The sequence below is a fragment of the Carassius gibelio genome, chromosome A2, assembly GCF_023724105.1.
Source record: "Carassius gibelio isolate Cgi1373 ecotype wild population from Czech Republic chromosome A2, carGib1.2-hapl.c, whole genome shotgun sequence".
Lineage (NCBI taxonomy): Eukaryota > Metazoa > Chordata > Actinopteri > Cypriniformes > Cyprinidae > Carassius > Carassius gibelio.
In genome coordinates, this window is record NC_068372.1 from 12,070,858 (window position 1) to 12,097,942 (window position 27,085).

Genomic DNA, 27,085 nt, shown 5'->3' on the forward strand with positions numbered 1-27,085 from the left:
AACCTGGAGGCTTGTGACTATCCCATTCACTGCCAAGTAAAAGACACTGTCAGAAAAGTCCATCTGCCATAAGCTATTCACTCTGAATTTTACGAAGCGACAAAAATTATATTTGTTCACGAAGAAAACAAAAATAACAATTTAACAATTTGTCTCCTCTGTGTCTCTCCACATCACCGTAATGCCATTTTGGAGAAAATCCACTAAAATCAAACTACTTTATGTTCTTTTGTGTCAGCCACAACACAAGGATAAGCATATTTACAATTTGATTTGAATGAAAACAGCGCATCCTTGTGGTGTGGGTTACACAGAAGAGTGTACATAGTTTGAGTTCAGCGGATGTTCTCCAACATGGCGCTACAGTGATGTGGACAAACACAAGCCTCCCAGTTTTCATCCAAAATATTTTAAATTGTGTTCCGAATACAAACAAAACTTTCGCGTCTGGACCAATCAGACACCCCATTTTTCATTTGATTTAACAAATCAATTTTTCATTAGATTAACAAATAATCACAGACTCCTCACCCAATAAACATACTGGGTGCCAGCATGTCTGGGAATGACACCAGACCCCTTGTTACAATGGCAACCATGGCCCCTCAGCCAATTAGATTAACCTTTACGACCTAATGGCATGTTGAGAGTGCTCCCTCTCGCCACATTTTCCATTGGAAAGATGCATAATGCACAGCAAAATGGACTCTTCTCTAATTAATTCATAGGAAAATATTTATTTGAATGAAAACATATATCCTTCAGGTCATTTTGTATATTATTGCTTTTCTTGTATATTGTCTTTTGTATTGTATACTGTTTTATGCATGCTTATGATAGAACCACTCAATCATGTAACCTTACATATACCCTGTTTGGTCTCTATGAATTCATCTTTGAATGATCTAATTAAGAGTGTATTTAATGAGGTAATACCTATGCAACATATTAGTGTCCTAAGAACCTTTAGTAATTTTGCACCAACACCCAACACCCAAATTACGGTGCTCTCAGACAAAGGGCTGTAAAACTATCCAGTAATTCCAACCTCCCGCTTGGAATTTCAGCCTTTCTTACTGGACAGGCCCATCCTAAGAGGTGTGAATCTTCTCAGACCTTAAAAGGCTCACACACAGTTCCACCCTGGTCTTCTGCTAAGTCTAATGCAAAATCTTCTGATTGCTGAATGTGTGGAAAGCTTGAGCTGGTGCAGGCATGCCCAGTGGGCTCCAACACAAAGCCTTTCAGTCTGCAGTTCTGTCAGATTCTGAGAAGATAGGATGTGAGCTAGAACGCTTCTAAGAACACCAGTTCGTGCCAGACCTTGTGCCCTGACTTTATATACACCAAAGATCCTAGGATATTAGCTGATGTCTCACTTTCCACTGGGAAGAAACTCCCAATCACCATCAAGTCAGGACATCTTTGGAATTCATCACTGTTCAAACCTGTAAGAAGGTAATCGCAACTCCTACACCACCGAACCTCCAAACAATCAAAACTTTCATCCAAGACTGCATCCCGACACTCATTCCAGGCCAAGGCAATGCAAGTATTATACATTTAACTGAACGAAACAGAGGTTTAGTATAAGCTATAGACCCTGTTATAAACTGTGCTGATGGTTTTACTCAGGTGGTTAACTGACTCTTTCCATAATCGCATTCTCTAGTCTAGGTTCAACAAATAAAAAACAGATGCAATACGGATAAACAAATGATAAAGCTTGGCTTATTGAATATCAGATCCCTTTCTACGAAAACACTTTTTGTAAATAATATGATCACTGATCATAATCTAGATGTGCTGTGTTTGACAGAAACCTGGCTAAAACCTGATGATTACATAATTTTAAATGAGTCCACCCCCCAAGATTACTGTTATAAACATGAGCTGTGTCTAAAAGGCAAAAGGGGAGGTGTTACTTCAATTTAAAACAAAGTTTTCAGGATTTTTCAGAGGGCAGGATTCAAGTATAACTCGTACAAACTTCATATAGCCAAAATTGTAAATTCTACTTCTTGTTACAAGTATGGAAGAACCATCACTTCTACCACAAAAGACTGCTTTTTAAGTTATCTTCCTGATGTATCCAAATTCCTTAGCATATCCAAAACCTCAGAACAACTTGATGATGTAACAGAAACTATGGACTCTCTCTTTTCTAGCATTTTAAATACAGTTGCTCCTTTACGCTCAAGGAAGGTTAAGGAAACCAGTATGAGACCATGGTGTAATGGGCATACTGGCACCCTAAAGAGAGCAGCCGAAAAATGGAGCGCAGCTGGAAGAAAACAAAACTAGAGGTATTTCGTATTGCTTGGCGGGAAAGTAATCTATCCTACAGAAAAGCATTAAAAACTGCTAGATCTGATTACTTTTCTTCTCTTTTAGAAGAAAACAAACATAACCCCAGGTATTTATTCAATACAGTGGCTAAATTAACGAAAAATAAAGCCTCAACAAGTGTTGACTTTTCCCAACATCACAGCAGTAATGACTTTATGAACTACTTTACTTATTACTTATTTTCCATAATGTAATGATAAAAATTTAACTTTCATGTATTTTAGATTCATTGCACACCAACTGAATTTTAATACTGATGATTTTGGCATACAGCTCATGAAAACCTAAAATTCCTTTCTCAAAAAATTAGCATATTTCAGCAGACCAATAAAAGAAAAGTGTTTTTAATACAAAAAAAGTCAACCTTCAAATAATTATGTTCAGTTATGCACTCAATACTTGGTCGGGAATCCTTTTGCAGAAATGACTGCTTCAATGCGGCGTGGCATGGAGGCAATCAGCCTGTGGCACTCCTGAGGTGTTATGGAGGCCCAGGATGCTTCGATAGCGGCCTTAAGCTCATCCAGAGTGTTAGGTCTTGCGTCTCTCAACTTTCTCTTCACAATATCCCACAAATTCTCTATGGGGAGAATCTAAAGTGCTCCAAAATCTCCTGATAGCTAGCTGCATTGACCCTGCCCTTGATAAAACACAGTGGACCAACACCAGAAGCTGACATGGCACCCCAGACCATCACTGACTGTGGGTACTTGACACTGGACTTCAGGCATTTTGGCATTTCCTTCTCCCCAGTCTTCCTCCAGACTCTGGCACCTTGATTTCCGAATGAAATGCAAAATTTGCTTTCATCCGAAAAAAGTACTTTGGCCCACTGAGCAACAGTCCAGTACTGCTTCTCTGTAGCCCATTTCCTGCACACGCCTGTGGACGGTGGCTCTGGATGTTTCTACTCCAGACTCAGTCCACTGCTTCCGCAGGTCCCCCAAGGTCTGGAATCGGTCCTTCTCCACAATCTTCCTCAGGGTCCGGTCACCTCTTCTCGTTGTGCAGCGTTTTTTGCCACACTTTTTCCTTCCCACAGACTTTCCACTGAGGTGTCTTGATACAGCACTCTGGGAACAGCCTATTTGTTCAGAAATTTCTTTCTGTGTCTTACCCTCTCGCTTGAGGGTGTCAATGATGGCTTTCTGGTCAGCAGTCAGGTCGGCAGTCTTACCCATGATTGCGGTTTTGAATGAACCAGGCTGGGAGTTTTTAAAAGCCTCAGGAATCTTTTGCAGGTGTTTAGAGATAATTAGTTGATTCAGATGATTAGCTTAATAGCTCATTTAGAGAACTTTTCACAATATGCTAATTTTTTTAGAAGGACCTGTATAGACCAATCTCGAATCTCCCTTTTCTGTCCAAGATACTAGAAAAGGTGGTATCCTCATAATTATATTACTTTTCAGAGAAAAATGGTATATGTGAGGATTTTCAGTCAGGATTTAGGCCATACCATAGTACTGAGACTGCTCTCCATCAGGAAACACGGTGTTAGCTTTCACTGTTATGCTGATGAAACTCAGCTCTATATTTCTATTTCTATAAATGCACAGACACTATTTAAACTGAACAGAGATGACATCACAGAATTCAACGATGAACTGCCTTTAACTGTCATTTTGCATTATTGACACACTGTTTTCCTATTGAATGCTGTTCAGTTGCTTTGACGCAATGTATTTAGTTTAAATTGCTATATAAATAGAGGTGACTTGACTTGTTTAGTAAATAAAACTCTTGTGCACAAATTACATGAGTTTCTGATTCTGCCTTGCATATTAATTGTTCCTTTGCAATTTGATCCTTGCTCTGATGCATTCTTATGCTACTGTTAGAAGGTTGTATTCTGTGGCCACAAAAATATCCAGCTTTCTTAGAGTTAATTACACTGTTCGCTGGACGAACTGCTACAATTAATACTGGCAGCTCAAATAAATAATTGTAATTGATCATAATTAAGGTAAAAAGGGAAATGTATATAAATAATTACAATTAATTATGATCAATTACAATTATTTATTTGAGCTGCCAGTATTAATTGTAGCACTACACGGGTTTGGAACGACACTCTGGTAAGTGATTAATGACAAATTTTTCATGTTGGGGTGGAGTATTTAACATACATTAACCCACAGGCAGGAACTGTCTCAGGTTACGTATGTAACCATAGTTCCCTGAGTAGGGAATGAGACACTGTGTCCTCTAGGGGTCGCTTTGGGGAACACCTCGTCGTGACCCGTGTCTGAAGCATACATTGAAAAAACACCAACTTGTTGGCCGGTGACAGCCTCCGGTGTCACCACCGGTGTGACTATAAATAAGCACCAGGAGAGCACGTCATTATCTTCTTCGTCTGAAGCTTGCATCCGAAGCATGAAAGGGAGCTAGAGGATGCAGTGTCTCGTTCCCTACTCAGGGAACTATGGTTACATGCGTAACCTGAGACAGTTCCCTTTCGAGGGAACTTCGAACTGCGTCCTCTAGGGGTCACTTTGGGGAACAGTATACCCATACCTACAGAGAGGCTTACATTTACTCACCCACCCTCCTGCGATGGAGCCCCGCTTAAGGGGCGCCTCCTTTTAGTCTGGACCATCAGTCAGGTGGTTGCTATGAACATAGAACCATAAAAACATTATAGGTCCAGCATAGGAGACTGTTATGTGAGATGTTTCCACCTAACCTAGATCAGGTGGAGAGCTGGTGGTTACAGGGGAATTAGGAAGGGGAGGATAAAAGCAGAAGTTAAAAATCCCCAAAGGGAATGAGTAGATACCTCGGTATCACTCCGATTCGGACAAGAACGCTGCCCCTTAGGTTCTGCTTACCTCCTCTTGACCCATGATTCCTCTAACCCCTGCCCGCATGTGGGGGAGGAGCGCGAGTTGCAACACTAGCCTTCTGTGCCCGTCTTTGATCCTCAGTTCGAGACAGGCCAGGACCCCTATATTGTTCAGGCTCAGACCTGGACCTTCGTAGAACGAAGGATCTGAAAGTAGCAGAGCGCGCCTTCGTTTCCCTGAACTTTTCAAATCACCATCTCAACGGAAATACCGAAAAGTTCAGAAGGCGAAACCTGAACATTGAGAAGAAAGCATTTTCTTTCCTCCCGATGTCTGCCAGGTTCATCCACAGATGTCTCTCCGCTGCCACCATGGCCGCCATAGTCCTGCCCTTGGCAGAGGCGGCCTGCTTGGTAGCATGGAGAGAGATCCGTGGTGGCTGCGCAGCTCAGCTACCTGATCAGAAAAAGGCCCCTGCCTCTTTCCAGGTCTCTTAGCAGATCAGTCTGATATGCTTGAAGCACCAGCATTGTGTGTAATAACCTCCAACAGCTCTACATACGCAGGGCAGGAGAATTGAGAAGGCTCAGCCTCAGATTCTTCACCATCCTCAAATATCTCCTGCTTTTCCTGTGTAAAAACCCAGCAGACCACTAACCTCATTATCAGAAAATGTTAAAGATATAACATCATCCTCCCGAGGCTCTCTCTCTCATCCACCACCCCTTTTTGAGCACAAAAGGGAAAGTCCCTCTTTAAACCATTCAGACAGATCCACCTGTATTCTCACAAGCTCATTCTCTTCCATGCCTCAGCGCGGACAGGCACTGAACGGCGGGAAGCAGATGGCTGCCTTTTCCCCCCCTTTCCTTTCAGAAGAGAGACGAACGAGAGCGGAGCATTTTCCATTGAAAAAACGCTCACAATGCACGCAGATTGCCTCCTCAAAGACATCGCATACGTGCTCTTCACCCAAACAAATGATGCAAAGATCGCGTGTGTCATCGGGGGTGAAATAATGCCGAGACGGATGCACACATCATTTAAATGCTTGCTAGTTGTCGCCATGATAAATAGAGAAAGATCACCCTTACCGGTTCTTTCAGATGCACGCTTCAAACAAAACAGTCAGTGAAGATGAAGAAGATAATGACGTGCTCGCCCCCTGGTGCTTATTTATAGTCACGCCGGTAGTGACGTCGGAGGCTGTCGCCGGCCAACAAGTTGGTGTTTTTTTCAATGTATGCTTCAGACATGGGTCACAACGAGGTGTTCCCCAAAGCGACCCCTAGAGGACGCAGTTCGAAGTTCCCTCGACAGGGAACTGCCTTAGTCTCCCTCAAACTTATCATATGTGGAAGGATAAGTTTGTCAGCATTTCTTGGATCAAAGACTGACCCAATCACCATGTGATCTTTTACTGATCACAGTTCTCCTTTCTTGAGAACAATCACTCAATACCTCAGTCTGACCAAACCATACTGTAACTCCCACCCATGAACTTCTTTGTTCTCACTAAAGCCCAATTTAAACTTCTGCATCAAACCTACACCTTAGGCTATGTGTAGTATGCCGTAGCCTGACGAGTTTTTCTCCAAAAATCTAACAGAGCATCAATTCTATGCGGACTGCAAAAGCTGTGATTGGTCTGCTGGAACCCATCCCTCCGTATGTACTTGAGTTTTGTGTGTTTATGTGCACTTTAATATATATTTTTTGAATATCCTGGACTTGGTCCAGCAGAATTTCTATTGGTGATATCTGTGGGCCTTCAACCTTCACCAGGTTTTACAACTTGAATGTCCCTGCCCTCCAGGCACGTATTATGTCCGTAATTTCTGTAATACATTCTGTAAGCGAAGAAGATTCGGTTATATAGTCCCCAGCCTGGTGGCTTGGGTTTTTTATAACCAGCCCATGCTTTTTAGGAGCCCTCATTATGGGCACTCTGGGGCTAGACTCACAGAGTGGCTTCAGCACAGAGCTATAGGGTGCATTTCCCAAAATCATGTATTAAACAGAGTGGGAGAGAACAATCAAAAGGGGACACTCGAGTTACTAATGAACCTCGGTAATAAGGGAACAAGTGTTGCATAAGCTACTGTGCAATAAGGCTGCTCACAAGTCAATGGCTATCGTTGACAGTCGAAAGATTCGGTAAAATGGTGCCCTGAGCTAATTTATATAGCAGTCAGCTTCTCCACTTTTGGCGGGTTGAAGCGCCATTTATTTGTGCAGTTATATGAACTTGAACAAATTAGGCTTCAGAGTAAACTGGAGTGTCCCCATAAGTGTAATGCAATGCTCATTCCCTTATCTCGGGAAACAGCTTTTGTGATGTCTTGACTTAAAAAGTAAATACAGCAAATCGCTGGCCAAAATATTTAAGCATCAGTCATTTTAGGACAAACTTTTACATGAAAATCAGAGTGGTTTTAGAAGTATTACATATACTTGTCATTTTAAAGAATAAGTACTGATTTACTTTTGTGCTGAATCCTAGATGTGCATTTAATGTGGCATGCCAAGAGAGCAGTTTAAGTCTTCATGGTCAACCATCTGACCCCCATGTGATCGCCACAAGGCTTTTGAGCTTTTGAGACATGACATGAACACTTTATGTAACTGTTGAGATTCAGTGCAAAACTCAAACAGCTGTGCCAGGCCAAAGAGAATGACTAGAGGAGTGGGGACAAAGCCTTATACAAACAGGCAAAATACATACTGAATATGGATGTAAGGGTTAACAGCTAAGAGAAGCTACTCTAAAAAGCTTTAGGACCAACCTCGAAATTTGCAACACCCTGATTCTCTCGACAATAAATATAATGATAATCTTCACAAATAAAAACAACTTCCTGAATTTCGAAGACCCAACACAATTGGTAAACGTAAAAAGTTAAAGTTAGAATATAGATGTACTACATCATGACCACATGACATTCACCACCGTTAAGCTTCCAACAACTCTGAAAAGATTGAAAAACAAGCAAAATATATATATAATATGCACAGTGGGGCTCAAAAGTTTGGGCACCCCTTGCAGAATCTTTGAATTTTTTTTAGCACTGTCCTGAGTAAGATATTGTACATACGAGTTTTACATTTAGTCCACAAGACAAAAAAAAAAAAAGTTAAAATAAATAATAATGAACATGATGAAGATGGCCAATTTTTTTAGTTCTCCCTTCGTAAGCCACAGAAGATACTTCTATGTTTCCCAGAACATAAATTAAGTACAATTTACTTTGATCTTCAAATTCCAGAAGTTTTCACCCCCCCCCCCCCCCCTGGAGCATCAGTGAATGTTTGAACCTTTTTAATAGTTGTGTTTGAGTGCCTCAATTGTCCTCAGTGTGAAAAGATGATGTATCTCAAAATCATACAGTCACTGCTGGAAAGGGTTAAAATATGCAAAGATGCTGTAAGAATCTACCAGACCTTAAAGATTTTTCTGAAGAACAGTTCTAAGTTTAACTATTCAGAACAAACAAGGGACTCATGCACAACCATCATATGGAACGTGGATAATCAAGGTAACCACACACAGTATTAAGAACCAAGGGTTCCCAAACTTTTGAATGCGGTTATTTTAATAATTTCAGCACTGTTTTTGTCTTGTGGACAATGTAAACATATTTTATGTACAATATCTTACTCAGGACAGTGCTAAATAAAAAATAACATGCATTTAGAATGATCTCTTATTTTTTGAAAAGGATTCACATTTTCACAGATTCTGCAAGGGGTGTCCAAACGTTCGAGTCCCACTGTATATGTGTGTGTGTGTGTGTGTGTATAAAATGGATGCATTTTATGTCGCAGAATTAAACATGACACCTTATATTTATTCATTTACCTAAAAACCCATTCAAGAAAAACAACAACCATTGATTCAGGATGATGGAACTGGAGGTGCGAAAATGCTAACTTGTTTCTCAATTTTAGCCAACAAAATCATCCCTATAGCATTCACTTTGGATAAGAATGCAAGATGTGATATGAAAACACTCAGAAAAAAAAATGAAAAACCATGAAAGAAATGACAAATGTTCAAGGATGTAGTATAATTGCTTTTAATTTAAAAATAAAGTTTTTTTTGTCTTAAATTAACAATGGATCTATATTTCAAGTCAAAGGAGTGTAATGCCTACTGCACAGAACAACTGAAGACAAGGACCTGTAATGCATTACAACTGAAAGAATCTCCACAAATTCTTAATATATTTTTTTTTATAATAATGTAGTTGATCTAAACTAGGCATCTCTTTGGCACTCTCTAAACGGAGTGCTTTGAGAAGTTGCCTTCCCTGCCTTAAGTACTATGAAACTCTGAACTGAAGAGGAAAAAATAAATGTGGATAAGTGCACCAGATCGACTGGTCACAAGTCACTCTACCCGTGTTGGCATAGTGCTGACACTAAGAGTAGGAAAAGTAGAAAAAATCTGGCTCACACACATATAAATACAACTTTTACACAAAAAAACAAAGTGAATCCAGAACCAATATGCAATAAGGAAACTAGCATTCCTTTAACTTCAACAAACAATAAAATTAAATAAAACAAAATCCAAAGCTGCTGTATCCACCTAAATGTGCGAGTATAAACTAGTTTTCCATAATGACCCATGTTACAGTAGATCACACATGAGAGCTGCTCGTACTAATGAAGACTAGATTCATCCATGAGATTCGGATATTGCCAAGCACTTTAAAAGGTCAGTGGGATGGCGCATCTACACTGACTTAAGATTTGTCTGACCGTCTAAAGGTCTGTTCATGTGCAGTCAGCCGGTGGGTCTGCAGGGAGGCGATTAAACACAGTTGAAACATTATCACCACCTGAATGAAGATAGGAGTCCGAGAGCCATCCAACGCCCCCACTGAGCCTGAGCCGGTCATGTGCAGTCCGAACAAACAAACACTCTTACACAAGACATTCCTAGCATTTAATCTCTGGGACTCTCATCCGTGCTGCCTGAAGACCGTTCACAGTAAGCTCACTTCAGTGAGAATTTATACTAAGCCTGAAGGTCTAAAACTTAATCTTGGTGTTTTTAAAAACAAAAGGCTCAGTGGTGGACATGTATTTGCAGTTGTCTGATCATGTGGACATGTTTGTGGACTTTAAACTAAGATTTCTGGTCCAGCCTGTTTTTCTGTTAATGTTGTTGTCAGAGCTGGCAAATTGATCTGTTTGTTGAAGACATTGTTTGCGTGGATTAAGTTACTCCATGATGGCTCTGTATATGTCCGGTTCGATGTAATCCTCTCTGTAGCGGGAATTGATCACCCGCTGTCTTTTCGAGTCCTGCTTCACCTCCTTCTCCACAAAGACTCCTTTGAAGCGCATGTCCGATGCCACAGACTAGAGAAAGAAATACAATTTATTTAAAGTCTTCTTAAACCACTTATTTTTTAGTAGCACTGTGTCATGAAAAGTTAATGTTACTGTAGTAGTCATTTTTTAAAATATGTTTTAGTTTTTTTTTGGCCTTGGTCAGAAATTAAGGCATGGTATAAACTTAGTTGGAATAATACAAGAGTTACATAAACAGAATGAAAACCAAGCATACACAAAAATACAGCAGTTAAAATTATACAAGAATTATACAAGAAAAATCCTAAAATCTTGTTATGTAGTGGTAAGAAAGATCAAGAAAACTTTGGTGTACTGCACGTTATCACTTAAGGCACAGTGCTGACAGGAAATTACACACCAGGCGGGCTTTAACGCGTTTAGGCAGCTCCTCGTCCAAACTGTACACGTCTTCCCTCTTTACAGTAAGCTGAGAGTCATCTTCAAACTCCACCTGGAAAATTATTAATAGAGCTGTTAATGAAGCCATTATAAAATGGTATGCAAATTGCTTTGCAAGTGGTAAATGCAATGGTAAAAATAAAAAAAATAAGTCTACAGTTTCACCGCCTTCAGGTAAACTCAGAATGATTGTATTTTAGAGCAAACTAATTTGTATGCATTTTGTGTACTGCTGATGAAGGACAACTATAACGTTTGCCAGAAAATGCTTAAAATAATCGTTTAGTTGGGTAATGGGCTAGGTGCACAAGATGGCGCCGGTGAGCTTCAGCGACGCGAGTGTGTGCGTACTTATTTCCGGTCTTGCGACGCTCGCATTGACTGTAATGGAAACTTGCACACGGATCTTGGCTAGATGTATATAATTAATGATTTTCAAATTTAACAGCCGATAGTTGTATATCAGAAACATGGGGAAACATCCTCCCTATATTTTGCGTACCTCTGTGTGGAAATTCATCAAGATACAACGCGGAGATTGCTTTATTATTCTGTTGATTATGCGGATCAGCGTCAGGTCAGGACCACAGGGATTTCTTCTTTCAAACACAAACCTCTCAAATATGCAATACTTTTCATTTTCGAAGAGCTGGTTTTGTTCTGTTATGTAAGATACATGTTTCTGACTGTCAAACGACTCACAGAGATTTCTGATAAAGCATGTTTTATTAACTTTTTGATAACATAATTTATAACTAACTGTACAATTAAACGTAATATAATTATGGTATGTTTGCATTAAATAAAAGATCGCTGTTTGCATTCATGTGTGTTTTTATTTGTTTTGTGAAAGATCTGTAGCATAAATCATTATCTGTCTATGTATTATTGTTTTGCATTATCAGATTAAAAATATTAAAATTAGTCACGTATTTTTTACTGTGTAAAATAATAAAATATGTTGTGAAAATGAAACAGACTGATGTATGTGTACAATTGAGAAATAGATATTTCTGAAGATATATCGCAGACCACGTCTCACGAGGTAAATATTTAATATAAAAATAATAATAATGCAAACATTTTCGAGAAATAAGTAATTTGTACATTTACATATTTGGTAAGATAAAATACATTATATAGCTGTGTATACACGCCATGAGTTCAACTTTCATTTCGTGAACAGTAGTGAACATTAGTGTATTTAATTCATTTACCAGACCCAAACATACACAAGTTTCAAATCCACTGGCTCAGTTAACATAGTGATAATAGCAGTGTATATCTTATTTGCATATGAAGTGATTTTATAAATCCTGTAAACATATAGAAGGTAATATTTGGACTTCTCCAGTTTTCTGCACTGACTTTAAGCACAACCGGAAATATCTACGCACACACTCGCAAGACCGGAAATCCAAGATGGCGGAGATATGCAACTAGCCCATTAAGGCAAAATATGGCACAATGTTAAAATACTTTAATATAATTAAATTCCAAACCTAATGCACATCCTTTGCTTTTAGGTTTCCGGTATTATCATATCTGATGATGTATTATGTACTATCATAATACATAATACAGATTATACAGGAAATACATAAAAAGTATTATCACCAAAAAACCTGTCTTAGTCAAGAAGGCCTGTTGGGCAGTTTTATCTGACTAAAACCACTTAAAATGTGTTGCATCTTAAATTTGACTTCCACATTGTTATCCTGGAACATTCCTGACAGCCTCAGGCTTAAGTACCATAATATTTAGAGGAATAATTGTTTAACCGGATTAAACACAATCGGTCAAAAGTTTGGGTTAATTTTTTTTTATGTTTAAAAAGAATACAGAATCTATTTATCTACCGATAATCCAATCTGAATGCTTTAAAAGGTTTTGTAAAGAGGAAATAAATCACATTTGTCACATTTTGAGAAGCTCTGTAGTGAACGTGGTTGCTGTAGTGGTCATCTCTTCAATAAATAGAGGTTTTGTCTTTTTGAAATCACCAATAAGCAGGTTTCTTTGGAAATTTCACAAATAGAAATTCAGTGTGTAACAACAATGAGTTTTACATAGTAATTAACTCAAATGATATATAGGGAATTTGAATAATTAATCAAGAATTTGATTAATATATATATCTCAGATGACAGTTACATTTAATTTTATTGATTATGAAAAATAGCTCAATTGCCAATACCAATACTAATCACAGGGCACTGTAATTTACTCATTAATATGTCAATATTACATTCTTCATATCAATTATTGTGATCTCTTACTGTAAATTACTGCAGATCAAACCGTGGTATGTCCAGCACACCACTGTAGACCTATCAATTTTCAATAAAGTTATCACGCCTTATAATTCAAGGAAAAGTATTCTCTGGCCATGAAAATATTATCCTATCCTTATGATAAATTTAGTTTCTAAATTTAGAGCTTGTAGCTAAAGATCAGACACATCTCAGTGACTCGTAATGTGAGTGGGGTGGAGTCCAGGCCAATCATTTTATATATGGGTTTTTAATAATTCAACTAGTAATACATCAAACTACAAATCACACAGAGTAAATATGCGTACGAAAATACAGACAATAAACATTTACAAGACATAACGGAATCCAAATAAAAGAGAGAGAGAGAGAGAGAGAGAGAGAGAAGTGGAGAAAGCGAGAGAGATCACAGAATGAGCTCAGGTATGAAAATCAGTCAGTAAACCTTAGTGAAACCAACAACGAATCAAATAATAGCAACACTTTAAAGCAGCATTTAAATCTCCATAGAAAACGATACTTGCATGGCCCAGTGGGTGAGCGTGGTACCGGCGACGCACGTGTGATGTCACGTGGTCCTTTGAAAACTGCGCGCGTGGGCCGGAGGCCGTGTGACGCGCGTGCAAGCTGCGCTGGATCTTGGCGTGAGCGTGGAGTCACGTGTTCCTTTGTTGCAAAGAGGTGTTCGTTCATCTTCGCGCGGTATTTGAAAGGTTCAACAAACAATGTTCCAGAATTCGTCTTCCTTGCGTGGAGAGGCGAATAGTTGAATAAACTTAGTAAAGAAAAGAAAACAAAACAACGAAAATGAAAGTTTCCAAATGAGCCATGAAAATGGCTTTCCTCTCCTCAGTCCGTGTGCTGAGGGGGGAGGAGAACTGAGCGCGGCCCGAGGCCGCGCGGAGCGACGTGTCCGAGAACGGAGAACGGGAAAAAGAGCAGAAAAGAGCAAGAAGAGAGGGTGGACCTTGTTTGGTCAATTCTTATAGCTTGAAATAGTTCACGCCCATTTTCGAGGGAGCATCCAATGAATGTCCGCGATCTGAAGCGGAGGGAAAGTTCCTTTGTCTCGGTTGAGACAACCCCCTGATGATTTAGGGCCTGTCCGATTTCATCAGGAATATTAAAGCAAGTTCATTATTCCAGATTAAATAAATTTTTCATTACTTTGCTCTAGATAAGTGGGTCTGTCAAAGCATGACGACTAGAACAAGACTAGACATAATATATATATGACCCAAAGATCTAATTTTTAGATCGAATTACACATTTAAAGATTTGTTTAACACATGATAACACTGCAGATGTTGGGAAACATCTAAATGTACCAAAAGGGAATACGTAATACATTTATAAAACATGAAAACAGAAAGTTAATGAATACATTCCATAGAATGCATTGTTCAAAAGAAGCCAGTGACTTGGCTTCTCTCCTGTCCTGTGTGGTCGTAAAATTTTACGAGCTACCAAGGAGTGTGGGGGTTGCAGAACATTTCTTTTTGAGAAAGTATAAGATTGAAATCAAGCATTTCCACTTATAAGTCAGCACTTTAACCATTTACCCAGGATTAACCATTTTATGCAATACACAAACATATAAAATACATATTTAATAAAGGACTTACAAAAGTAAGGAACAAAAAGAAAGGTTTCTTTTTGTGTGTGTGTGTGTGTGTGTGTGTGTGTGTTAAGGAATTTGGTTTCAGGTATCCTTTGAGGCTCGCATGGGTATCGTAAAGTAATTTAAGTCCAGCCAGGCTGGCATTTAGTACCAACAGTCTGAATTTATAAAACAGAATTTAACCCATGAATCGCTGACCTGCATATCTGTTACATCTCCCCCTTTACGTCAGATGAAGTCCCTGTGTGGACATCATTGGACGGCAATCATCCGGATGGGCAGATGACAGGTGAATCGTGATGGTCATGCAGCAGGTGGGTCATGATGACAGGTGGTTCCTGAAGCTGAGGATTCAGCTTGGTGAGGTTCGGTATTGTCTTTGACTTTGCGTCCCTTTTCCGGGGATTCCATCGGAGACCTCCAGCCACAGTTGTCGTGAGTTTGGCTGTAGAGGTTTGCATCTCGTTGAGTATCCTGTATAGGATGAAGGTCACGCCAAGAGTCAGGGTGGGACCAATGACGGTGAAGATGCACCGTGCAGTGTCGGCAGCAGTCCAGGCTAGGACCGCAGATGACTGGTTCAGAATGGGCTGTCGAGACAGTGCTTGGAGGGCTGTATCGACAGGAGTAATGTCAATGTGTTGGGTGGTACCTTTCAGTACTTGGTCCAGCAGGTTGGCACGGGTGGCGGTGTCATGCTGGTCGTAGGTCAGCATAGCTGAGCGCACAGGAGTGTTGACGAGCCATCTGTTACCCACAATCTCTGCTTGCGTTTCTGTGACTTGTGTACGAGGCTTGGCTTCGGCAGGTCAGCGCGTATCGCTGACCCAGGGTTGCAGCTCGCAGATTCCTTCAGAGTTGTGTCTGAGGAAGGGTTTGCTAAGGCAGAGATAATGAATGTCTTTGGTTAAAGTACACATGTGCATGTTTGGGGCCAGGTACAGCTGTGTGTTGCTGTCGTGGTAGGCCACCACATTTGGAATGTGTGTTTTGGTGTGGGTGTTGCTCTTCCACATCCTGACACTGACAATGTCTTTAGGTCTGTAGACTTGGTTTGACTCGCTGATGAGTTGGTTCAGGAGCACGTTCACTTCTCTCTGTTTGGGGTTTACGTGCCGTAGGAAGGCGCTATTCAGAGAGTTGGCCAGGTGCATTCGTAGCAGGTCAGCTGGCATGGTGATGGTGTAAGACAGCACAGTTAACACAAGGCTTAAGGGTATCATGTATGGTGGGGTTTTACTCGTGGTTAGGCTGTCATTGGAGGAGCTAACCTCCCACAGCATGTCTGTTGTTAACGCTGTAAGCAGCTGAGTCTGGGTAAAGTTCTTCTGGAAGACAGTAAACAGTGGTTTCAAGGAGTTTACAGTCTGGTTCGCTGCATTGACACTGGACATAACAATGTTAAACATTCTGGCGGCAGCAGCGGCTCTAAGCAAAGCTCCCGGGAACTGTTTGGAGCGGTGGTGGTGTCCAGCTAACTCCATTTGTGTAACCGTCACTTTCTCATATTGGCTGAACAGGTGTTTGACATCGGCCTCAGTGTGAGTGAGGGAGTCCTCTCTCCATCGGAACCTTGTACAGCTGTATTCGGTTACAGTGCTGGGGTAGTGTGCCCTGTCATCGGTAGTCAGGAGTCTCAGCGGTTTTCTCGGTGGCAGCTGTCCTCTCTTTGGCTGACAGCACGGCACGGCAAACCACAGCAGCATCCTGGTACAGATAATAGGGAGAGAGAGAGAGAAAGGGGAGAAAGAAACAAACAAGGCCTGTCTTTGGTTGGACAGGACAGTCTCTTTGCTTCGTGGGCGGCGACTGGGTTTAGCTCGCCCTCGCCCATGTTTTGCCACATCTTGCTGCTGGCATGACGCTTGCCTCAGTGTTGTGTCAGTGGCTCTGGTGCTGCGTGGTGCAGCACATGCTGCGTCATGGAAATATATTGGCAGTATCCCCCTTTTGCTCCGTGGCATTACACGCCCTGGCATTGTGATGTCAGACGGTGCACAACCCACCATATTGTTCTGTGCACGCAGCATGGTTTGTGTATCATGCAGTGGTCTGGGGCTTTGGTTGTCAGTGACTGTAGACTGGTTGCCAGGGTGGATGGAGGGGTCTGAGAGGTGGTAAAGCAAAGTCATTATGGAGGTTGCAGAAGCCTGCATGTCCGCTATGTTGGTCTGTGTAGACAACGGAGCCTGCGTAAGCGATTCTGAGGTAGGCAGTTTAGCTAGTAAAGTTCTTGTGCTGTGTGTAATCACTTCAACCTTGAATGTGGGTGGGTGGGTTGGGAGTGACCACAGAATGTTGTTTAGTGTGCCAGTTTTGGCAAGGGTGTCAGTGTGATCTTTAAAGTCCTCGTCTAGACTTGGTAACTTTGAGTGTCCTTTTTCCTTCTTCCAGTACACGATCACATTGTGTGTTTTTGTGATGTTATCACATTGCTAGAACAGGTGTTGGTGTTTGACATGCTTGTTTGCAAGTGTGAGTCCGAGTTCCACACATTCAGGTGAGGATTGGAAGAAACCCAGCGTGTGGTGTAAGGTTTGACCACCTTGCAGGTTGAGCCGAACAGCGACCCCTTTGGTGTAAGCTGGTACCACCGTACCCTGTTTGTTGACTAAGGTACAGAGGCTTGAACTTGGGCCTGTTGTTAGGGCGTTGTACTCATGGCTGGCTGCTGGGGTTCCCGTGACCTCTGTGACCTGACCGTCTGGCTCTAGCAACCTGTGTGGCTGGAGAGAAAGAGGTTCTCGCACTTGAGCAAAGTCTTTTAGCTGTTTGAAGTTCAGAAAAGAGTCAAAGTGTTCTAGCAGGTCTTTGTCGATGAGCAATGTATGAGTGTTCATTGGTGGGACATACATCGGATGTATTAGACTCATCGGAACGAATGTCAGGTGAATGGAAACAACCTGTTCAAACTGGATGTCATCCTGTCTGTACACCTGTACATTCAGTTCATAAGTTTGAGGTGTAAGAGTTCGATCTTGTCTCTTAGCTTCAAATTGGAGTCTTTTGAAAAGGTAAGATGAGATCACCGTCAGGTTTAATCCTGTGTCGATCAGGTCTTCCCTGTTGACTCCTTTTTGACCCACCCCCTTTTTGACAGGGCTGCCCAGGAATGTTGGCATTAGGGCAGGTGGGACGATCGGTGGGTGATGAGGACCGGTCTTGTGTAGCTCGCTGCGAAGGCAGGTAGTCAAAACAGCATTTTCTGGTACCTTGTGTTTGTGGTACCTGGTGTGAGGACCTGTGCTGTCTCGTTCAGTTAGCTGTAGCTGTTGACTGTGGAGCTCGGGCAGTGTTCTGGGTGCTTGGCTCATCTTCCTTGCGAGTATTCATGTGAAGAAGATCTTTCAGCACCCTCAGGATCTCTGCTGTCTCAGACGTGGCTGCACTGTGTTGCCCTCTGCTGGCTTGTAATGGTATTGACTCTCTGTAAAGATGTCTGTGACTGTGGTGTTGTAGAGCGCCATCTAGGGTTAACTCCAAGCAGTGCTCAGAGACAGAGACGTTGGGGTTTTTCACAGTCTTTTCACAAATAGTCTTTTGCTTGGTGCAAGCTTTGTGGGCTAAGTTCCGTAACTCTTGTGTAGTTCTGTTACGGGGACACGCTGGGACTCTGAGATGAAAACTCCAACTGGCATGTAGGTTTGGGAGGAACAGAGTTTTTAAGTTGAAATCCTGTTCCATACCTGGTTCGTTGCATGCTCCGAAGTAGGTGTTTCGTAGCTGACTACAGAAAGTCTGTGGGTTTTCAAATCGGCCCTGTTTGAGGTCCATAGCAATAAGGAGCCCATGGTCTGAGTTTGGATCAGAGAATTTAAGAATCAAAGTCTGTAGCAGTTGCTGGTAGTACGCTTTGACAGTCTCTGGTTGACGATCCAAAAAGCAATGCACATCACGGCTGGCCGTGATTTTTAACAGGTACAATGTGTTCACATCTGTCACGTTGGCGACAGTTTGCAAATGAAGGTCAGTGGCTTGTAAAGAAGCATGAACATCATGTCCTCCTGCAGGATCTGGAATGAATGTAGAGATGCTTCTGGCTAGCTTGTGAAGTTCTCTGTGAGCAGTGCAGGGTTTGGTGACATGCGTTCTCTGGAAGGGTTCTCTTCCCTCCGTTGTTGACAGATGTTCTTGTAAGCTGGCTGGTGATTTCCTTAGAAGTGGGCTTACACCCCCTTTTCCAGCTCTGGGTTCTTGGCTGAAAGGGTTGGAGTGGCGGCCCGGGAGAAATTTTGTGGTGTGCGTTTCTCCGATGCAGCCACTCTGTAATCTGTGAGATTGTCTCAGTTCTGTGTGAACAGTGTCAAGTTCATCTTGGAGCTCGTCTCTCTGCAGAGTAAGCTTGTTGAATTTAGCTCGGGCCGCTTGCAAGTGTTTTTTGCAGGCCCAGGTTTTATAGTGTCTTTCTTTCAGTTCAGTCTCTGCTCTTTTTAGGAGAGCGTCACCTTGCTGGAGTTTTTTGGTGAGGTCTTTTCTGGCTTCTCTCTCCAGCTGTTCTCTTTGATCTGTGTCGAGGCGAAGATCTTGCAGGGCATTGTGAAGTCTTTCAACTCCTTTCTGTAGCTCTTGATCTGTGTCGTCCTCTTTCTCGCGCTGGTTCTGGGTCTCGAGGAGAAGCTGATCAAGATGACTCTGGGTTGGGGCCTGGTCCTTCCAGGCCTCCTCCGCGATGTTGCTCCGTTCACTGAGCCGTGCCTGGGTGACGAGAATGTGAACTAGGCTTCCGAAGATCCTGGCGAGTCCTCTGTAGTCGTCGCTTTGGTTTGGATCGCGTGCCATCAGTTCATCTAGCTCGGTGTCTAGTTGCTCTGGGTGCTGCAGGTTACTGGCGTCCTTGGGCAGGAAGGGGGTCGTCACTGCTTTCAACCATGTCGAGAGGTGGCCCCCGTGGACTGCTGGACTGGATGCCTGGAACATCCTGATTCTCTGTCGGTGAGAAAAGCACAGCACACACACACAAAAAGACCAATGCAAGTTCGTTCTATGTTTAACGAGCTATATTCATACGGGCTGTGCCGTTTATGAGAATTTTGGGGCTGACTGATGCAAACAGTCAGACAGTTAAGTAGCCAATTAACTTGGGTCAACGAAGGACCTGAAATGGAGATTTGACAGGCAGTAGCCTAGCGGGTCGTGTGATGACACCGGCTGCTGGTGGTCGCTCTACTATTTAACTTCGTTGGTGGCTCCCAGGTTACTGTCTCTATGTGAAATGAAAGAAACAAATCACAACAGAACAGAGGGTAGAAAAAGATCAAAGTGAAAAACAACACTTGAAATGAGATGAAAACAATAGAAACACAATGTGTTAGTGGGAATAAGGAGGCCTAAGCCTACTGCTAGGTTTTAAGATAGGGCCAACAGGTGAGTGGGCTATCTGGGTAGGAAACCTAGAAATATGGTGTGGCTTAAAGAAGCAAAAGGGTCAGAACACTTATATCCGGGGGAATATCTAATATTCTGTGGCTTATAATAAGTGGATGGGTTTTATCACATTGGGTTCACCTGGGTGAATTGAAGTCATTCAGGTGGGAACCAGTGGCTTGGTCAACCTCCCCGGTGCTCCCCAAACACTGAACCGCAGTGTCCCCGGTCCTCCGTTACTCTGGCGTGTCGCAGGACAGCACGGCTTGTGACTTTTAGCACAACCTTTGGAGTGCGAAAATTGCTGATGTCTCTTGAGACAAGAGGGACCGAGTTTCACTCGCAGCCAGTATCGGTAACACCGATCGGGCAGCCTTGCTCACTGGAAACCTGAGATGACTGTCCAATCACCAAGGGAGTTCTACAATCAAATACACAAAGGATGAACAAAGGAAACTTAAAGTTAATTAAGGTTTGGTTTGTTTAACATCAATTGAGTAACTATATGTAGAGAGGAAAGGTAACAGCTTTACCTAATCATGATAAAACAAAACAAAGGAATTTATGATAATAATGGTAATTATCAAAATAACCTAAGTCAAAAGAGAGAAGCAAAATAATAAACATCAAAAAAAAAAACAGTAATGAAACAAGGGAGAAGGAGTAGCTGGTTTTCACCACAAGGGGGGGAAAGTACTGCTTCTCTGTCTTTAACCTGCTGAGCAGAAAACTTAATTCAAATTAAAAATTCAAAACTGGTTTAAATCAAAATTTAAAATAAGCATGTAAGAATTAAAAGGAAAATCGGAATAATATCCTATAATAACCATTGATAGCTTGTAAGTTATCATTAATGATCATGAAATTAATCAAACAGGGTGAGATTAATCAAAAGGGGTAAAAGTAGACATGCAATTCAAAACAGAATGGAAAAGACATAGGTCTGTTAGTCGATTTAACAGGAGACTGCCACTAGATGGCTTACCTTCTAAGGGGGTCAATCAGTGGTTGACCTGAAAACATCTAGATTTCCACTATTAACAATTACATTTTAATTCAAATCATGTTTGAACTAAACTCAAAGTAAATGTAAACAGTCAAAGGCAGGGAACATTCTTTTGTTTCCCTGTAATACTATTCGCACGAGCAAAGCTGTAAATGCAAATAATTATCGAGAATTTAGACATCCAATTCAAATATACATCACAATCAGAGTGCATTATCTGAAATGGCCACAGGTTGGCAGCTTTGCACTCATGCAAGCTGGAATCAGAAAGCAGGGTGTACCCTGAAATTTCTAACCCACACGTTCCCTCTAGTGTTTAGATAGAGGAATTACAATTTCAATATGACTTAGAATTTATCTGATCGTTTGTCAGGCTGATTTTCTGCATCAAAAATCACAAGTAACAAACAGAAAGTTTTAATCTCTGAGGTGCTATATTAACATAGGTTGAAGGAAGGATCCGTTCACTTCCAAAACACAACTGTAATAAAAACAGGAATTTTCCAACTGTTGACTCCAATAAACATTTATCAAAATAGCACTTATGATTTAAATGTTTTAGGTTTAAAAATCGGGTAGCTAAGCCAATTTTAGACCAGGAGTTTTTATCGTTTTATTTTTGAATATTATTGTGGTTTACCACGAATTCAATAAGCAAGGCCTTTTTAACTGAATCAGAGGAACATCGCTCAGGTTCAGATTTACATGTTGCAACTAATAAAAGATTTCTTCATCTTTTAATTATTCATATTAAAATGTTCTCACTGTAAAAAGATTTTGGTCTTTCTTAACAGGATACTTTTAACATTATACTGCAGTTTACTTTCATTAAAAATAACAGTGACTATACTGTTAAGTTTCTACAAATACCTAGGTGCTTACTGACCAGCTTTTTGCCTCAGTCAGTTAGGAGTGAGTTCGCGTCTTGCGACTCATCTCACAAGTAACGTTACATAATTTCATAGCGCACGTGCAGAAATTATTAAAAACCATATACACAGATTGATTGCTCACAAAACGAAGTTTGAAATAGCCGCGTTCCTCCACCAAAATGTAACAACAATGAGTTTTACATAGTAATTAACTCAAATGATATATAGGGAATTTGAATAATTAATCAAGAATTTGATTAATATATATATCTCAGATGACAGTTACATTTAATTTTATTGATTATGAAAAATAGCTCAATTGCCAATACCAATACTAATCACAGGGCACTGTAATTTACTCATTAATATGTCAATATTACATTCTTCATATCAATTATTGTGATCTCTTACTGTAAATTACTGCAGATCAAACCGTGGTATGTCCAGCACACCACTGTAGACCTATCAATTTTCAATAAAGTTGTCACGCCTTATAATTCAAGGAAAAGTATTCTCTGGCCATGAAAATATTATCCTATCCTTATGATAAATTTAGTTTCTAAATTTAGAGCTTGTAGCTAAAGATCAGACACATCTCAGTGACTCGTAATGTGAGTGGGGTGGAGTCCAGGCCAATCATTTTATATATGGGTTTTTAATAATTCAACTAGTAATACATCAAACTACAAATCACACAGAGTAAATATGCGTACGAAAATACAGACAATAAACATTTACAAGACATAACGGAATCCAAATAAAAGAGAGAGAGAGAGAGAGAGAGAGAGAAGTGGAGAAAGCGAGAGAGATCACAGAATGAGCTCAGGTATGAAAATCAGTCAGTAAACCTTAGTGAAACCAACAACGAATCAAATAATAGCAACACTTTAAAGCAGCATTTAAATCTCCATAGAAAACGATACTTGCATGGCCCAGTGGGTGAGCGTGGTACCGGCGACGCACGTGTGATGTCACGTGGTCCTTTGAAAACTGCGCGCGTGGGCCGGAGGCCGTGTGACGCGCGTGCAAGCTGCGCTGGATCTTGGCGTGAGCGTGGAGTCACGTGTTCCTTTGTTGCAAAGAGGTGTTCGTTCATCTTCGCGCGGTATTTGAAAGGTTCAACAAACAATGTTCCAGAATTCGTCTTCCTTGCGTGGAGAGGCGAATAGTTGAATAAACTTAGTAAAGAAAACAAAACAAAACAACGAAAATGAAAGTTTCCAAATGAGCCATGAAAATGGCTTTCCTCTCCTCAGTCCGTGTGCTGAGGGGGGAGGAGAACTGAGCGCGGCCCGAGGCCGCGCGGAGCGACGTGTCCGAGAACGGAGAACGGGAAAAAGAGCAGAAAAGAGCAAGAAGAGAGGGTGGACCTTGTTTGGTCAATTCTTATAGCTTGAAATAGTTCACGCCCATTTTCGAGGGAGCATCCAATGAATGTCCGCGATCTGAAGCGGAGGGAAAGTTCCTTTGTCTCGGTTGAGACAACCCCCTGATGATTTAGGGCCTGTCCGATTTCATCAGGAATATTAAAGCAAGTTCATTATTCCAGATTAAATAAATTTTTCATTACTTTGCTCTAGATAAGTGGGTCTGTCAAAGCATGACGACTAGAACAAGACTAGACATAATATATATATGACCCAAAGATCTAATTTTTAGATCGAATTACACATTTAAAGATTTGTTTAACACATGATAACACTGCAGATGTTGGGAAACATCTAAATGTACCAAAAGGGAATACGTAATACATTTATAAAACATGAAAACAGAAAGTTAATGAATACATTCCATAGAATGCATTGTTCAAAAGAAGCCAGTGACTTGGCTTCTCTCCTGTCCTGTGTGGTCGTAAAATTTTACGAGCTACCAAGGAGTGTGGGGGTTGCAGAACATTTCTTTTTGAGAAAGTATAAGATTGAAATCAAGCATTTCCACTTATAAGTCAGCACTTTAACCATTTACCCAGGATTAACCATTTTATGCAATACACAAACATATAAAATACATATTTAATAAAGGACTTACAAAAGTAAGGAACAAAAAGAAAGGTTTCTTTTTGTGTGTGTGTGTGTGTGTGTGTGTGTGTTAAGGAATTTGGTTTCAGGTATCCTTTGAGGCTCGCATGGGTATCGTAAAGTAATTTAAGTCCAGCCAGGCTGGCATTTAGTACCAACAGTCTGAATTTATAAAACAGAATTTAACCCATGAATCGCTGACCTGCATATCTGTTACAAGTGTGTCGTGCATACTCGAAAACAAACACAAATAACACGTTTGAATGAGAGCACTCTCTGACAAAGCACAGAAACACACACAACAGAGCCCTTTGACATAACACAAACCAAAGACAGGGGTGAAAGAGCAGTACATATCCGATAAAGTGCAGGAATTTGATACTGACTGCTAGAATAGGTTTAAAAAAAAAAAGAAAAAAGAAAAGTACAGGCACGTCAGGTGCCCCAAAAATCTTCTAGGTGTTTAGACAATATCATGAAAAAAGACAAAAACACCCTCCACTGAAGTCTGGAGGGGGAAACAATGACAGTAATGACTGTACTTTATTATTATGTGAATATATATGATAGTGTGTGTTATGATAAGTATAGCGTACATATTAGTTGTCGGTCTTCTATCATAAATTATAACAATTCTCAGACTGCAAACAGTGATCCTACTGTGACACATCTACTTTGCAGTGTCTGAAGTTGAACTCTTAACCCGAATAGAGTACACAAGTGTGTTTGTTGTCTTCTGACCTGGTACATTGGGATGATATGGTCAGACACAAATTTGGCTCCGTAGATCAGGCCATCTGTCCACCGTACTTGAACTACGTCTCCTTCCGATGGCGGACCGAGCTGACTACAGTCTCTATTCTGAAAAATAAACACCAGCAGGGATTAAGTCTTTAATCATCAGTCAGCATCAGTCAGCTCATTGTTTTGAGCTGTGTAACTCCTCGCGTACACGTACCACTATATCCTCAGGGAACAGGTTGTCGCTGTATGAGCCATCATCAAAGATAACCTCATAAAATGTGGCCTTTGTCAGCTCAACCACCTCACAATGGTAGTATCGGCTATTTCTGTGTTTGCAGATTACTTTCTGTCCCTTCTTTAACTCCCGCATAGATGCTCTATTGCGCTGCTGAAGATAAATAAAGAGACCAGAAGACATCAGACAACATACATCTTTTGCAATTACATATTTTATTCACCAACCTGCACAACAAGGTTTTGGTGGAAACAGACTGTAAATAATACTGATTAAGCCGATTACAACCTGATAAATCACCCAGACAGCTTACAGTAAAAACATTTTTTTTTTTTTTTCAATTAATGTCAGTTTGTTTGTTTTTTAATAAAAGAAATGCACTTTGTATTTCTGTTTGGTTTTGATTTTTTAAAAAAATTAATTAAAAAAAAAATAATAAATTAAGTTAAATTAAAGTTTTTAAATGACAATAATTCAATGACTAAAAAAAAATAATAATAATGTGGTGTAACCATCAAATTATACAATTTCCTCAACACTGAATGCAAGTCGGTATCATTAAATTTTTGAGGAGTCGCAGTGTCACTTAACAACCTGAACTAACTTTGTCCTGTCATTAAAAAAAATAAATAAATAAAAAAATCGAATTATCTGTTGTTTTATAAGACTTAAATGATCTGGACTCACAAGCTGTGTCCCAATTCATAGGTGGCATTTGAAGACCAAAATTTGTCACAGTGGGGTGCTGAAGTCTGTCCGATTTCAAAGCCTGCTTCAAATTCAGTCTCAAAATGTGGCATTCATTTCCCAAGCCATGAAGGACAACAGGACTCTATACTGGATTACACTTTTAATTTCAACTATTATGTTTCAACTTTTGGGTCTTTGAAGTCCATGTTCTTTTAGAGATGCAGTCCCTGAATTGGGACACAGCTACAGTCTGCTGGTAATGATAGGTTTTTATTTTTTTTGACAGACCAAAATTGCACCAAAATAATATAAAGTGTGATTGGGCATTGAACCTGTCAACATGACAATGGAAGGCATTTTCTTTTCCTATTTTTTTTTTTTTTTTAAATGTCTAATGTAGCTGTATGTGTATATAAATGATCTACAAAGTTGTAAAGCTGAAAGCGCACGATAAATAAAGATAGTGTCTCCTAAAAAGCACTTAACAGCCTAAACGAGTCATTAGTCATTAGAATTCTACTTCGGTTACAACTACAGATCACGGGGTAATACATTTGCATAATGCCCGTCTATGTTCTAGGTTGCCCAGCCACAAAACAATTTGACCCACCAAACACTGCAGCTTGTTCATGTGGTTAACATCATGTCTAGAAGCCACTGTGTCCTACGCTCTGGAAGTAAAACTTTTATTTTCACTTCTGAAAGATGAGGCTGTAAAGAATCAGTGGTTAGATGAAAATGTTCCAATGTAGGACAGCAGTACAAACCCTAATCTTTTTTTTTGTGTGTGTTCCCATCATTATAATTGACGGCTGCTTCTCTAATCTCGAGGAGTTCAATGTGCAATAAAAATAAAAATAAAAACACTTGCTCTTGAAAGATGTCTCAGTACCCAGTTTATTTGGACCAGCTTGCTCTACTGAACCACAACCTGCAAGTATGCTAAATAATAGAGGTTTATATTTTCTATCAAGCATTCAAAATAAGGAACAATGGGAATGGGCATATCATTTGACACCCGCTGTACACGGTAGACCAAATCACAACAGACTGGGCCACCAGACCAATCAAAGCAAAGTAGGCTCATGGAAAGGAGGTGTTTAGAGAGGCTGAATCTTAGAACCGTTTCATATGAAATGTTTGAGAATCATTAGAAAAAGAGGTAATATTAAATGCATACTTTGAGAAAATTAAAGTGTTTTTTTTGACCTCGCATTTCCTGTAAACCTATTGTAGGAGACTCCCCAAACAATATTAGGAACCTAAAAAAATGGCCTAGTAGATTAATTTTGCTGTACAAACTATGTGCAATTACATGGTTAGTTGCATTTTATTATTTGTCCATGTTAGAACCACTAGTG

General features: G+C 40.5%; 1 protein-coding gene across 3 annotated transcripts in view; it reads right to left on the reverse strand.

The window, feature by feature from the left end:
• Positions 1-9,200: 9,200 nt before the first annotated feature.
• The window catches only part of LOC128026586 (lysine-specific demethylase 4A), a 43,873-nt gene continuing 25,988 nt past the window's right edge, over positions 9,201-27,085 (reverse strand). For all 3 annotated transcript variants that reach the window (XM_052613847.1, XM_052613852.1, XM_052613845.1), the window contains exons 19-22: positions 25,014-25,187; positions 24,797-24,916; positions 10,861-10,953; positions 9,201-10,508 (exon numbers count right to left, since the gene is read on the reverse strand). In XM_052613847.1, the coding sequence (XP_052469807.1) occupies positions 10,368-10,508; positions 10,861-10,953; positions 24,797-24,916; positions 25,014-25,187 (528 nt within the window). In that variant the 3' untranslated portion in view covers positions 9,201-10,367. The remainder of the gene's footprint in view (positions 10,509-10,860; positions 10,954-24,796; positions 24,917-25,013; positions 25,188-27,085) is intronic.